Source organism: Phalaenopsis equestris, unplaced genomic scaffold, assembly GCF_001263595.1.
Source record: "Phalaenopsis equestris unplaced genomic scaffold, ASM126359v1 Scaffold000067, whole genome shotgun sequence".
In the NCBI taxonomy this organism is placed as follows: domain Eukaryota; kingdom Viridiplantae; phylum Streptophyta; class Magnoliopsida; order Asparagales; family Orchidaceae; genus Phalaenopsis; species Phalaenopsis equestris.
The window spans coordinates 211307-227220 of record NW_018164509.1 but is presented as its reverse complement, the minus strand read 5'-3'; the positions used below and the strand labels follow the sequence as shown (position 1 = coordinate 227220).

Sequence of the window (15914 nt, the reverse complement as noted above, 5' to 3'; positions counted from 1 at the left end):
ATTAACTAAAAACACTTTGAACAAGGACAAGAAGTTTTGCTTTACAACACTAAACTAAAGTTATTTCCTGCGAAATTGAAGTCTCGTTGGTTAGGACCCTTTACTGTGGCTCAAGTTTATACTTACGGAGCTGCTGAAATTGAAGATCAGAAGACGGGAAATAGATTTAAAGTCAATGGACATAGATTAAAACTATATTATGAGGGTAAAAGACTAAATTTTAAAGAGGTTTTAATGATCAGTCATATGAATAACACCTGAATAGGTCAGGCTGACGGCGTTAAATCAAACGCTTTATGGGAGACAATTCATATTTATTTTTACTTTATTCGCAATTATAGTTTTTATTTGAGATTATCGCTAGTTTATGGTAGTATTAAACTGTACTACTCTTATTTACCTTTGAATTATCATAAAAATTAGATCCATGAAGAAAAATTGGAACGCATTCGGACCAGAGCGAAACTGTGAAAATTTTGCCTTGGGCGCCGACGGCGCCCTCGACGTCGCCCTCGACGCCGTCGACGGCAGTTTTTTCCCGAGAGTCCAGACAAAATTAATATAGAAGCTCGCCGACGGCGCCATCAACCCCCCCAACCCCGCGGACGGCGAGACCAGCGAATGGACAATTATGCGGGTTCAAATGGTGGTTTTTGGCGGTTTTTGGGCGGGAATAGTCTTTTTAAACTAAAAAATTTGAATTCCAGTTCATATTTTCCCTCCAAAAACGAAGTGAAACTCTATCAATTTCATTACTATGGCATCCAATTCCCCTGATAATCCCAGAATACGAGTTTTCAATCGACGAAAGTTTATTAGTGCGAAAGCGCAGGGAATCTTGAACAAGTTGCTGACGAAGAAAAAAATTAATCAAAGAACGAGGATTCGTGAATCGCGGATTGAATACTCCCACGACGGATATTGAAGAAATGATAGTGCGACGAAGATGGGAAGTGCTGTGCTACGCTACTGCCGCCGTGGTGGTTCCAGTGGTAAAAGAATTTTATGCAAATTTACATGGAATCACCATACCCTGTAGTTTTCTTTGCAGATGTTCTTCCTTTTTACTTGCAGATCATACCCTGTAGTTTTCCCTAGGTGTTTTTTTTTTCTGCAGGTCACACTCTATAGCTTTCTTTGCAGACATTCTTTTTTTTTATTCAATAGGTCATACCTTGCAGCTTTCCTTTAGGTTGTATACTTCCCTATAAACTTCTCTGTAGCATTACCTATAGAAGCCTTCCGCCTACCTACAAATACTGCAGAAATTGCAGTCAAAGACAATTATAGTCAACTAGAAGTTAGTTTTTTTTGTAGGTTATTGCTTCCCTGCAAACTTCCCCGTAACATTATCAGTAGAAGTCTTCCGTCTACCTACAGACATTGCAGTCAACTAAAAATATCCCTAAATGCTCTTGGGGTTGATTACCAAGTACATGTGAAGACTTCAAGTTCTGTCGCAAAGCATCTTCCTTGCTCATTGTTTGATATTTTCAAATCCATGTTGAACATGATTGTCAACCATGTTTCAACTTGAGGAGAAGCGTTAGACGCTATGTTAGGAATTAATCTATTCATGTTAGAAGTTATGAGGATTAAGTTTATTTTCTTAAATTGGTTTATTTCCGTTCTTATTTTAATTTTATTTTCTTAGATTGGATTATTTCCTTTCCTATTTTATGCTTTCCCATTTTATGTTTTTTTTTATCTCCAAGTAATTATTAGGAATTGATTAATTGGAGATATATGTGTTGTATCTTTCCCTTTCTAATATTTCTTTTTTCATATCTTTCCTATTCTAGGATTTATGTAAGGTGTATTTATTCCCATTTTCATATCAATAAAATAATTCCACTGAAATCTGAAATCAAAATTTTTTGTATAGATTGAACTAGCCTTTTTTTCATATACAATCCCATGCTTTCTGACAGCCTGTTAATTGGAGGTTTTATTTTTTGAAGGAAAATTTACTTACGTAGCCCTCTTATGTATTTACATATCTCATATCTAAACTTTCATATTTAATCACATAGCACTTTGGTATTTTAAGCCTATGCAAGAAATATGTATCTCACTTTTAAAAAATAGTAATAGTGTTATTTTGATGTGATATTAAATATTTGAGTGCTATGTTTATGAATATGAAAGCTTAGGTGTGAGATATCTAAATACATAAAAATTGTGTGTTACGCATGTAAATCCCCTTCATTAAAATTGTTATTAAGCATACAAGTCACTACTGTTAGCAACTTCAAGTGATAACTGAGATGATGAGGATCTTTGCAATTATAGAGGAGACCCAGTTTTCCCACAGTAGACAAGAAGAGATAAATGCTTTTGAGGATTTCTTACTTTGAGTTAAAAAATTTCTTTGTTTATAGTTTTTTCATTTTCTTCAAAATTTCTTTTACTTTTTCCAGTACTTGGTTGGCCAATATGCTGTCTAGTTTTCAAACGTTAATTTTCTTCATATAAAACTGCAGCATTCTTATTCAAATTTTTTTATTGTAGATCTCATACTTGAATGCTCTTCGTTATGGGCTCAAAAGGATATTTTTTGGAGGATTTTTTATTCGTGGTCATGCTTACACCATGGATACTATATCATTTGCAGTGAATTTCTGGTAATTATTAGAAACATCACACGACTTATAATGCTGTACATTATAACTATGTTGATTTTCCTTCATTTTTGGGTAATTAGATGGCTTTGTGACATTTGCTCGCTAACAATTAACAGAATTTCTATAAGGGGCATTTACATACATACCACCCAATTCTTATGTATTTACATATCTAGCACCTAAATTTTGCTTTTTTACATTCATAGCACTTAAATCTTTCATATCACAACAAAAATATCACAATTGTAACTTTTGAAAAGTGAAGTACACCTTTAAATGCATAGGTAAGATGATATGCATGTAAAAATTGGAGTTTAGGTGTTAGATATTGATGCAGGCGCTAACAATGCCCCATACGAGGCGCTTCGATCCTAGGGAATTGAAGACTAGTGAACTCTAGCAGGAGAAATGGGGCGGGCGAGATACGTGATCCCTTCGCGAGGGATCGCAAAATTTCGCAATCTGTGCGGATGCAGTGTGTTCCAGGGAAGCTTCACACTGTCTTTTGGATTCCTCTTGCCTTTTGCCTCATTTTTGTCTTTTGTGTAGAAGTTTCCATGGAGCCCATAAATTGCTGTCATCTGTGCATGGGGAGTGAGATTTGGTTGTGTTTGCTCTCAAATTCCTGTATGAAAGTCTTGCCCTTTTGTGGGCTATATTAGAGGACTTGGTGGTGCTTCGGCTATCCTCTCTGAGGTAGTGATTGTATCTTCCTTTTACCTTCCCCGAACATTCTCCTCCCCACTCCTCAGCTGCTGAACTCTCCCTCCGTCACCCCGACACCCAACCATTCCCCCTTCCTGCAGGTGATTACTGTTGTCTTGCCTCCCCAACTCCTTTCAAGCTTCTCCCAACCACCACACTATCGCTGTCGACCACCTAGAACTTTTCCCACTTGCTGTCCCTATAGTTCCGTACATTCCCTTTACTACCACCTGCCTCCTGTGGTTGTCGGTCACCCCTCCCAATCATTCTTATCCATTTAGCAGACCTCCACCACCCATTGGGATACATTTAAGAGTGTTTGTTTGTGTCATTTTTATGTTTTGTGTTTTTATTTACATTTGAGTATTGTTACCCTATTTTAATATTGAAGATAGTTTACTTTAGTGTTTTCACTATTTTTTTTATGAGTTCTAGTATCATTTGGTATCAAAGCTAGCTCAACTCTAGTCTCATTTTTGGGTCTCCTAGCATTCGCCTCTACCCAGACCACCTCCACCAAAGTTTTTCCTGTTAATTCCCAACCCTAGCCCGCGAAGAGTTACACTGGGCCTGACCCGGGAAGCGATTCAACAAGAAATTCATCGTCTGCAACGGAGACTAACAGAGTTAGATGACGTAAATCAAGAAGAGATTACCTTCGAATGCGATCAAGAAAGTAGAGAAGACAGAGACGGGGAGATGAATACGTTCCACAGGAAAAATCACAGTGATTAGGAGTATTGACCACATCATTTTGGTATTCAGTATCAAAGGAGGCCTGGAGGAAAGTTCCCTCATGGAGGTCAACGGGACTTTGACATCAAGATGAACCTCCCAGAATTTGAAGGAGTTATGGATCCCGATGAGTTGTGTCGATTGGCTGCAATCAGTTAAACAAATTTTCAAATATAAAGATGAACTAGAGGATGAACGAGTCAAGCTAGCTGCCATTAAATTTAAGAAAAATGTATCATTGTGATGAGAAAATTTATAAAAACAGAGGAAAAGAGAAGACAACGAGAAGATAACTAAATGGGAGAATATGAAGAAGGCAATGCAGAAAAAGTACCTTCCACCCCACTATTGCCGGGATATATTTCTAAAACTTCACAACTTCCAACGAAAGGGTCTTTTAGTTGAGGAGTCCACATCTTTATTCGACCACTTGCAGCTGAACTGCGAACTGACGAAGCTAGGGGAACATATGATAGCCAAATATCTCGGGAGTCTAAAACCCGCCATCAACAATGTAGTACAGTTGCAGCCATGGTGGATACTAGGGAATGTTCAGACATTAGCCTTGAAGGTAGAAAAACAACTAAAGCAGAGCCAATAAAAATCATCTTTAAGACAGCAACCTTCAGGCATGCTGTCACCCACAATTACCGTGACTGATAAGGATATATATCTCAACAGACATAGGCTTACCACACTATCGTTGCCGACCACCTAGAACTTTTCCCACTTGCTGTCCCTATAGTTCCGTACATTCCCTTTACTACCACCTGCCTCCTGTGGTTGTCGGTCACCCCTCCCAATCATTCTTATCCATTTAGCAGACCACCACACTATCGCTGTCGACCACCTAGAACTTTTCCCACTTGCTGTCCCTACAGTTCCGTACATTCCCTTTACTACCACCCGCCTCCTGTGGTTGTCGTCACCCCTCCCAATCATTCTTATCCATTTAGCAGACCTCCACCACTAACTCCCACGAGATGAAGGAAAAACACTCATAATTCAACAGATCTTGCAAACAGAGGACACAAGGGATACGCAGTGGCTTCGCCACAACATATTCTACACTCATTGCATAGTAAACGAAAAAATATGCAGACTAATCATTGACGGCGGAAGCAACAAGAACATGACATCGACACAGATGATAGAGAGATGAGACTTGCGACTCAGAGGCATTCCCAACCATATTCACTGATGTAGCTGAAGAAAGAGAATTGGGTAAGCATCAACCGAATATGCTTGGTAGAATTTTCGATTGGAGGTCAGCTACAAGAGCGGGTATAGTGTGACGTTGTTCCTATGGATGCATGCCTCCTTTTTTTGTAATGACCGTAGGGATTTAATTGGAGGAATTATCACGACGGATATAAAAATACATATTCTTTCACCAAGTTCGACTGACTGCAATCAGTTAAACAAATTTTTGAATATAAAGATGAACTAGAGGACGAACGAGTCAGGCTAGCTGCCATTTAATTTAAGAAAAATGTATCATTGTGATGAGAAAATTTAGGAAGCTCATCACCTTCCTTCCAACGGCGACACCCTAGGTGATATGATCCCTTATCAGCAGAGCAGTGTCAGGGGAACTAGAATTAGTGGCGACACAGAATGAGCTGACCATGATACCGACTCTTAACACGGGGCAAGTACGACAAATAGGATTTCAGGGTCTCGTAGTCGATAACGTATCTCCCACTCCACCCCAGAGCAGGAAGGTTCAGACCACTCTCACGACACATCAAATTGATTCGCCTGTGAGATATTTTGGGAAAACTCAACAGTACGTGCAGGGCACACAGTCTCAAAAGATGGGATTGAGGTGGATGTTTGCACGTACGTGGGAGAAGACCCTCAAACACCTCGAGAGACAAGCGCGATTGCTAGTGGGATCCAAGGGTGTCTGAGTACGAAACGAAAGCTTCAATCTATGGCGTCAAAGCTTCCCCCAACCTCTGGAGACCGACACAAGCGCTAATAGTGCCCTAAAACCGACGCTTAAACAACACCCCTAAGCGCTGAATGCGCCCAATACCGGGAGCTTCGATTCCACGGGATTGAAGGCCTGTGAACACACGCCAGAACAGTGGGGAGGGCGAGACTCGCGATCCCTCGCGAAGGCGGGAGGCAGGGATCACAAAATTTCGCGATCCGTGGGGATGTAGTGTGATCCAGGAAGCTTTGTAGTGTCTTCTGAATTCCTCTCACTTTCCCTCCTTTTCCTTTTGTGTAAAAGTTTCCTGGGAGCCTATAAATTGTTTTCCTTTGTGTGTGTGGAGTAAGATTTGGTTGTGTTTGTTCTCAAATTCCTGTGTGGAATTTTTTCCCTTTTGTGGACTGTAATGAGGAGTTGGTGGTGCTTCGGCTGTATTTACTCTGAGGTGGTGATTGTATCCTTCTTTTTTACCTTCCTCAAACCTTCTTCACCCCACTCCTCAACTGCCGAACTCTCCCTTTATCATCCCGACACTCAGTCATTCTCTCTTCTTGCAAGTTATTACTATCGTCCTGCCGCCCTAACTCTTTTCAAACTTCTCCCAACCACCAGACTACCTTTACCGACCACCTACAACCCTCCCCACTTGCTGTCCCTATAGTTTCGCATCTTCCCTTCGCTACCACCCGCTTCTGTGGCGCCTTCCCTTTACTATCACCTGCCTCCCGTGGCTGCCGTCAACCCTTCCCTTATCCCTCTAGCTGACCTCCACCACTCGTTGGGATACATTTAAGAGTGTTTGCTTGTGTCGTTTTTATGTTGTGTTGTTATGTCCGTTCGAGTCATGTTATAACCTTATTTTAATATTAATTAAAGTTTGCTTTAGTATTTCCACTGTTTTTTCTGTTGGTTCTAGTATCAGATATATAAATGCATAAGAATTGAGTGGTATTTATGTAAATCTTCCATTCTATCATATATCATTCTACTTAGACATGCTAGGACTTCTTTTTTTTCTAATGAATGCCAATGCCTTGTTTTTTTTTTCTTGTTTTTTACTTTTAACTTCATTTGTTCATTAATTGGGCTTTTGTATTAGGTCCAAAGGGCAGGCACAAGCCATGTTTCTACGGCATGAGGGTTTTCTAGGAGCACTTGGTGCTTTTATGAGCTATGAAAAGCATGGTCTAGATGACTTGATGGCCCATCAACTCGTTGAAAGATTCCCTATGGGTGCGCCTTATGTGGGGGGCAAGATTCATGGTCCGCCTCTTGGCGACCTTAATGAAAAGGTAAAAAAAATATCGCAAGTTTTTTTTTTAATTTCTATATGTTTTATTTGCCCTTGCCATTCACTGGCTTTATTGTTTGATCGTACCATTTTTATCTTGGAAAATTTACATATATACCCACAGATCTTATATATTTATATATCTAACATAGTTTGATATTTGCATTCATAACACCTTGGTATCATAAACCTATGTATGAAAATGTGTATTTCACTCTTAAAAAGCTAGTGATGGTGATATTTTTTATGTGATGTTAAAAGATTTTGAGTGACATGCATGTAAACATCAAACATTAGGTGTCAGACATGTAAATACAGTACATTTGTATGGTATGTTTGTAAATGTCCCTTCTATCTGTTAATTTTCTTTGTTTGTTGAAGGTTATATAACTTGCAACAGAGTCATGTGTTATAGGGAGAAATGTTGGTAGCAAGTGATTCCATCGGAACTTGTGAAGGGTTACAATCTTTCTTGCCACATTTGTCTAAAATCTTTCTTGCATATGCCGAGTGACATGCATGTAAACATCAAACATTAGGTGTCAGACATGTAAATACAGTACATTTGTATGGTATGTTTGTAAATGTCCCTTCTATCTGTTAATTTTCTTTGTTTGTTGAAGGTTATATAACTTGCAACAGAGTCATGTGTTATAGGGAGAAATGTTGGTAGCAAGTGATTATAAATGCAATTTTAAGAAATCGGTGACCTTTTTTTTATGTCTATGTTGATCTATATTCTTAGAATAAGATCTCCACAATACTCTTTTAATGTTTTAAATTTATTCTCCTGAATATGGGAAATTCCAACTTTGTGAAGATCTCTTAATGTAGTAAAGTTTCAAAATAGTCACTTGACAAATTACATGGGGTCATTTTAGTCCTAGAACGTATAAAAATATCAAATTAGTCCCTAAACTATTTTTAATATGGCTAAAAAAGAACTCAGAAAGTACTATTTTAGCCTTCAGTAAAAGTGTCTAGAGACTATATTGACACTTTTATAGATTTTGGAATTAAAATGAATCCCTACAAATAGTTAGGGTACCATTTTGACACTTTTTTCTCTGTTAATCATTGTTTACACTTTCATACCTTTAATTTTTGTTGTTCAATGCCCATTATCTTTTGCAAAGTCACCCTTTTGTTTAGTTTTGATGATAGCAGCCGTGCAGATTTCCTGGATGGAGAAATTTATACAGAAAGGTACTGAGATTACAGCTCCAGTCCCGATGGCTCCGCCTGGAACTACAGGCATGGGGGGTTTTGAACGTCCTTCATCTAGAGGCAGCACACTGCGTTCAGATGCCAGTGCTGCACTAAATATTGGTGTTCTGCATCTCGTACCTTCATTGGAGGTGTTTCCTTTATTGTCCGACCCAAAGAAGTAAGCAGTTGCTAATGATGTAATTGGTTTTAACTATAACAAATTTCTTAAATAGTATTCATGATTGAAATTCCTGCCTTGTTAGTACAATACAAAAAAATGTCAACATGATCACCTGACTTCTTGCAGGGGATTATTTTCCTAGAGTCTATAAAAGTGTCAATTTAATCCACATACTGAGAACTATTTTAACTCCCATTAAATGTATTTGAGAGATTATTTTGACACTTTTGTAGACTCCGGGATTAACATAACCGTGTAAATACTTTTCTTCTATAGTACGATATGCCATCATAATATTCTAGATTGTGGTCCATTTCTGTCAGCTTACTAAATACTATTATTATGGCTAAATTGATTGTAATCTAATTGCATTATGATATTTTGGTTTCATCAATTTTGGTACATTCTTTTATTAGTGCTGATGATGGAAATATTGAGCAATTGAGTATGTTATTCCATCATAATAATCTGCTCGCTGTTTAGTACCCCATTAGTTCGATTAAATAATTTTCTTAGCAAAGGATTTATGACAGAAATCTAATTATATTATGTCTTGTATGGTGTTCGCTCATGTATTGGAATGTAATATTCAATTTAGTTGCAAAATACCAATTTGTTGGCTTGGTACTTATGAGGAAAATCAACTTTATTTTGTGTGCATTGTGATAAATAATCTTTAGGACCATTTACATGCATACCACCCAATTCCTATGAATCTACATATCTAACATTTATACTTTACTTTTTTACATACATACCATTAAAATCTTTCGTATCACCTAAAAAATACAACAACAACAAGAACAAAAACCAACAAAGCCTCAATCGCACTACGTGGGGTCTGCTACATGAATCATTTTTCTCCATTGCGTCCTATTTAGTGTCATATTTTCATTTAGTTCTAGTAAATTAAGATAATTTTTTATACAATAAGCCCTAGTCTTCCTAGGTCTACATCTGCCTTTCTTAACACAAGTCGAATATAATAAAAGAATATAAAACATCTACTCTCCTAATCAAATCATCGACGTTTAATGTGACCAGACTATCTAAGACGACTTTCTCTAATTTTGTCAGTAACAGGAGCTACACCAACCCTATCACGGATATATTCATTTCACATTTTGTTTCTAAGTGTAAAGCCACTCATCCACCTAATCATTCTAATCGCGACAACACTTAACTTATTATTATGCTTCTCTTTTAAAGGCCAACATTCAACGCCATAGAGCATTGCAGGTTTCACCACCGTCTTATAAAATTTTCCTTTTAGTCTAAGAGGTACTTTTCTATCTCTCAAAAGGCTCGAAGCATTCCTCTACTTCAACCACGCAAATTGAATTCTACTATTAACATCCCCATCTATATCACCATCGCTTTGAACAAGGGACCCAAGATATCTAAATCATTCACATTTTTTAATAATTTGATCAGCCAAAGTCACATTTCTATCACTAGAGCTACTACTACTAAAATTACATTCCATTTATTCAATTTTAGTTCTACTTAAATGAAAGCCTTTAGACTCCAATGTAGACCTTCATAATTCAAGTTTTTCTTGGGCCTTTCTCTCGTTTTATCCACGAAAATGATATTATCAACAAAAACCATACACCAAGGTACATCCTCCTGTAGATGTCCAGTAAGACCATCCATAACTAAAGCAAAAAGATATGTGCTTGAAGCCGATCCCTGAGCTGATCCCTAATGTAATCCAACAGAAATAGGACAGAAATAGGAAAATATTTGGTCAATCCTCCTTCAGTTTGACACAAGTAATAACTCTAATATGCATATATTTAATGACTTGAATATAAGTCGTATCAACACATTTCTTCTCAAGAACTCTCCAAAGAACTCTCCAAAGGACCTTATCGTAAGCTTTTTCTAAATCAATAAAAATCAAATGTAGATTCTCCTTATTATCTCTGAACTTCTCCATCAAACCTCTCAATAAATGTATAGCTTCCATAGTAGACCTGCCAGGCATAAATCCAAATTGATTATGAGAAATTTTCGTGATGCATCTTAACCTATGTTCAATTACCCTCTCCCATAATTTTAAAGTATGATACATCAACTTAATTCCTCTATAATTTGCACACTCTTGTGCAGAAATGGGGACCAAAATAATGGGGATCAAAATACTCTTCCTCCACTCCTCGGACATCTTTTTAGTTTTTAAAATAATATTAAAGAGTTTAGTAAGCCAAGAAACTCCCAAATCTCCCAAATATTTCCACACTTCAATTGGGATATCATCAGGTCCTACAGATTTTCCACCATTGATTTTCATTAAAGCCTCCTCAACTTCTTTTTTACTAATGCGACAGTAAAAATGATACGTTTTATTATTATTCATTATTATTCACGATATTAATTATTATTCACGATATTAAGATCGCTAAGGTCGATCGTATTTTCAGAAATTTCATTAAAAAGTTTATCAATGTGACTCACCCACTTATGTTTAATATCTTTTGCTAAGAAAAGTACTTTATGATTTTCATTTTTAATACATTTTACTTGAGTTAAATTTTTACTTTTCTTTTCTCTTTGTTTGATTAGTTTATACATATATTTTTCACCCTCCTTAGTATCTAATTTATTATAAAGATCTTTAAAAACAGAATTTTTAGTATTATAAATTATTTTTTTAGACTCTCTATAGGTCGTTTGATATTTTTCCCAATTCTCTAAACTTTTACATTTAAACTAATTTTTATAAAATAACTTCTTATATTTTATCTTTTCTTGCACATTATTTTTCCACCACTAACTATTTTTATTTATAGAAACTTTTTTTTATTCTCCAAGCATATCTTTTGCTACTTGTTTAATAGTGTTTGTTACTTTATCCCACATAACATTTACTTCTTCATGAACATCCTAAATTTTGAAATCTTGAATTTAGCTAATAAAAATGATTTTATTTGTCTTTTAGATTCCCCAATCTAATTCTATGATGACGAGTCCTAATATTCTTTATTTACTACTCTTTTATTTTAAAATCTAGAACTAATAAACGATGTTGGGTAATTAAATTCTCACTAGGAATGACCTTACAATCTTTATAATCTCGACGATCTCTTTTTCTCATAAAAAAATAAAGTTGTTGTTGGAACCTTCATTTTTCTTTGCCTTTGAGATTCTTGCCTCCCACTCGGCTTGGGTAAGGAGTAACTGTTCTCCACTACCCTTTGAGTGCAGTCGCCCTTTAAGCCCTTCCTCGAAGGTTCTGAGACGACCTATCGCCTCGGATACCGACATCTTCTCAATATCGCCAAATTGTTCGATTGTTCGACCATGAGTATTTCTGGAGTCTTTTACCACTCTGCTGACAAGTCCATTTAAATCTCCTCCAATAAAAATTCTTTCTTCAAGAGGTATCATTTGTATTAAGTCTTCTAAGTCATTCCAAAATTTATCTTTCGACCCTTTATCTAAGCATACTTGAGGAGAATACACTTATAATATTAAAAATCTTAGCATCAATGATAATCTTAAGAGCTATATCTCCAACTCTATTAATTTTTACAACATTATCTTTCGAACTTTTATCTATAATTACACTTACACCATTTCTAGTGCGACTCTTATCAGAATACCAAAGTTTAAAACCTAAATTATCAATCTACTTAGCCTTTTCTCCAACATATTTAGTTTCTTGAATACATAAGATATTAATTTTCCTATGAATCATAAGATCAACTAATTCCATTAATTTACCATTGAGAGTACCTATATTCTAAGATCCTATAGATTGAGGCTTTTCTTGCCGTCGGTTTGATGACAGCAAGTGATTTAGATGGATCTCCATCATTTCCGGCCATTTCTTTGACATACCAGAGCGCCGGTGTAGCGGCTCTTGCACACTTTTCACTGTATTCAGGCTATACAACGCGTCGCTTTCAGGGGACGCCCTAGCACTTACCTGATCAAAAGAATTCATGTCATGATTTTTTCGACAAGTTTTACGCTGATTGTCGACTACCTAACGCAACCCTCCACTTTTCACATCTAGGCTTGAAATCGGCAATGACAGTGTTATCACCTAAAAATTACCTTCATTTTTAATTTTTAAAATGTGAAATTCATCTTTTCATGAATAGGTAAGGTGGTCTGTATGGACAAATTGAAGTTTAGGTGTTAGATATCTAAATACGTAGGAGTTAAGTTGCATGCATTTAAATCTTCCTAATCTTTATTAGTTTCAGATGTGGGAGCGGGACAGAACTCCTACGAGATCGTCTGGTCCAAGCAAACCACAAGTTGAGTGGTCGATTTGCGTGCTTGGGGTGGCCGCCTATTAGTTGGGGGCCACTCTACTTTACCCTAGGCTATATATATATTTTTTTCTATTGTATTGGAGTCGATTTTTTTCATTTTTTTTTGTCAGGACAGCCATTGCCATCTAGGTTTTTCATTCTAGGGCTGTATCCGACGATGGATGATGCTCCAACTTTATCTCGTCGGAGGTGGTAATTATCCTTGACCTCTTCACATCCTCCGCAGCCTTGCCTCCGCTGTCCTCACCATCATCGTCACCGCTGCAGCCATCCACCTCACCAAGAACAACTATCTTGCCGCCTCCTGCTGCCCCAAACTCCCTCATGCCATTCCAGCTCCAGACCTCCTCTGTTACCCCTCCCGCAGCCTCCTGTCTATTTATGACTTCCCCACCGGCAATTCAACCGTAGCCATTTTCCCCTCTCCCCAGTCCAGTCGCCAACTTCCCCTCTCCTTCCAGACCTTCAGATTGTAAATCATGTCCGCTGTCCAGCCTCATCTTCTCTTCTGCAGCCCACCGCCCTTCTCCAAACTTGCACAACCACCTAGCACCCGTACATTCCTAGTGGTGTTTGTGTCATGTTGTTGTTATTTCTCATTTCCATAACACTATTTGCTTTCTTATTGTGGTTTGGGTCAACTCCAGTATCAGTTTCAGGATGGAAATGTCCTCCCTTCCTTCTTTATAGTCAATTAAGTAGAAATACCAAATATTTTGCTTGCCAAGGAACTTTTTCAATCTTCTTTGACTCTTTTACTACTCCTTTCGCTAATGAATCTATTGAGAAAAAGATTAGTTTCAATCTGCAGTTTAGTTATTTGCCTATGTTATTTTCCTCCTAGTGTCTATTTAACTAAAGCATGAGTGTGAAAATTTTAATTTTTGAATTTATTACAGGTACGAGCCAAACACGGTTGATCTATCAGATCATAGTGAACTCGAGTATGTTATCATTCATTTCTACCTTTCTTCTTGATTTTAGTTTGTCATTTTGAATAAAGAGTGATCACCAAATTTTAATTTAATGGGGTATATACATACATATAACACAATTCTAATGTGTTCACATATCTCACACCTAAACTTTTATATTTACACAAATAACACTCAAAGTTTTAATATCACATCTAAAATACTGCTATTACCACTTTTTAAAAGAAAAGTATACCTTTTCTTGAGGTTTAAAACCCCAAAATGGTATATTTGTAAATATGAAAGTTTAGGTGTGAGATACATGTAAATTTCCCTAATTTAATTTGTCTCGCCTGCATTTATTTGGCTTCTTCAGGTATTGGTTCACTGTGCTATCAGAACATATGCCTGATCTTGTTGATAAGGTATGCTGAAAAGTCTATCCCTCTTTGAAATTTGCGTTTTTTTCTCTTTCTTTTGTGAAGAATTTTTATGGTTAAATATTGGACGATAGCTTGGCTCTAGTTAATTACAATTTGTCATTGAGGTCCATAATGTTTGAACTAGAAAATGCATGGAAGTCTTTGGTGTTAGGAGTTTTGTTTTAGCTTTGCAACTTGTCATAAAGGGCCAAGTGTTTGAATGGTGGATCGCATTGCAGAGTTAAATAGCTTTATATACAGAGATTAAATTCCAATATAGTCCCCGACTATTCTTATATGGACAATTTTATTCCAAAATATCACATTTTTTTAATTTAGTTCCTCGATTATGCAAAATTGATCTAAATTTTGTTTCTTGTATAGAATTTAATTTATTTCTATTTAATCTCTCAACTATGCAAAATTAATCCCAATTTAGTTTTCGACAGACAATTTCAGTTCAATTTTATATAGTTGACAACTAAATTGAAAAAAAGTAGTATTTTGGAACTAAATTGGCTACATATAAATCATTTGGCAATAATTTTGGGATATTTAAGAATCTACCTAAAGCTTTTATGTACTTTGAATTAGGTAATTTTATCTTTTGAGAGATCTATGTACTATTAGGAACTCCTTCTAAGGCCTTTGGATTTTCAAAAGCATTCTTCACTCTCTCCTTTTTAGGATTTTGATTTGTTGGGCTTGTGAAATTTCTCTCTTCTTCTTCACCTTGTGGTAGATAGCCTTTTATTTTTGAATATTTATGTTATTGTTGAATTTTCCTTGAACTTGAAACTTTTTGATGCAATACATTCAACTGAGAAAATGGTGTTAATTTTCTTTCTATTAAACATTTATGCGATAGGCTGTAGCTAGCGAGGGCGGTACTGATGATGCTAAACGTAGGGGCGAGGCATTTGCTCGTGCTTTTTCGGCTCATCTGGCAAGGTTTGGCAACTCATCACAATTAGGACGAATTTCATCATTTAACATAATAAAAATCTTGGAAGATTTACGTACATACCTCTCATTTTCTATGTATTTATGTATTTAATACCTGAACTTAAATTTTTGCATATCTCTGCTTTACCTATGCATGAAAATGTGAATTTCACGATTTGAACTTGAAAAGGTGGTATTTTTGATGAAATATGAGAGATTTGGGTGGTATAAGTATAAAAAATAAAGTTTAGGTGTTGGATATGATAATACATAGGAATTAAGTGGCATGTATGTAGGGGCCCCAAAAAACTATGCCTAATAATGTTCATTTTGTTAATTAAGACTGAAGCCAAATTACCCGCATTTAGCTGTTCTAGAACTTAGTTAAAGGATGATAATGGGAAGTTTAGATCAAATTGGACAACCTTGACATGACAAATAACAAAGCATGCAATTTTTTGCTTGTTTAGATTGATGTCTTTAATCAAACAATCATGATCCTTTTTGCTGGATATACATTTGTTTCATAAAGGTCATGAATTCTTTACTATTAAATCTTTTATTAATTTCTTTTGCAGAGAGATATTAATACTACATGCGTAGATTGAAAAACCTCCCTCTTATATTCTTTTGTTAGTCCACTTTTGCACCTATCAC

The 15914-nt window shown here is 36.4% G+C and overlaps 1 protein-coding gene across 2 annotated transcripts in view; it reads left to right on the top strand.

Annotated features, from left to right (window-relative positions):
• The window catches only part of LOC110019659 (pantothenate kinase 2-like), a 65158-nt gene that overhangs the window by 33605 nt on the left and 15639 nt on the right, over window positions 1–15914 (top strand). For both annotated transcript variants that reach the window (XM_020717420.1, XM_020717419.1), the window contains exons 10-15: window positions 2512–2624; window positions 7106–7298; window positions 8473–8684; window positions 13876–13920; window positions 14267–14315; window positions 15181–15263. In XM_020717420.1, coding sequence (XP_020573079.1) covers window positions 2512–2624; window positions 7106–7298; window positions 8473–8684; window positions 13876–13920; window positions 14267–14315; window positions 15181–15263 — 695 coding nt within the window. The remainder of the gene's footprint in view (window positions 1–2511; window positions 2625–7105; window positions 7299–8472; window positions 8685–13875; window positions 13921–14266; window positions 14316–15180; window positions 15264–15914) is intronic.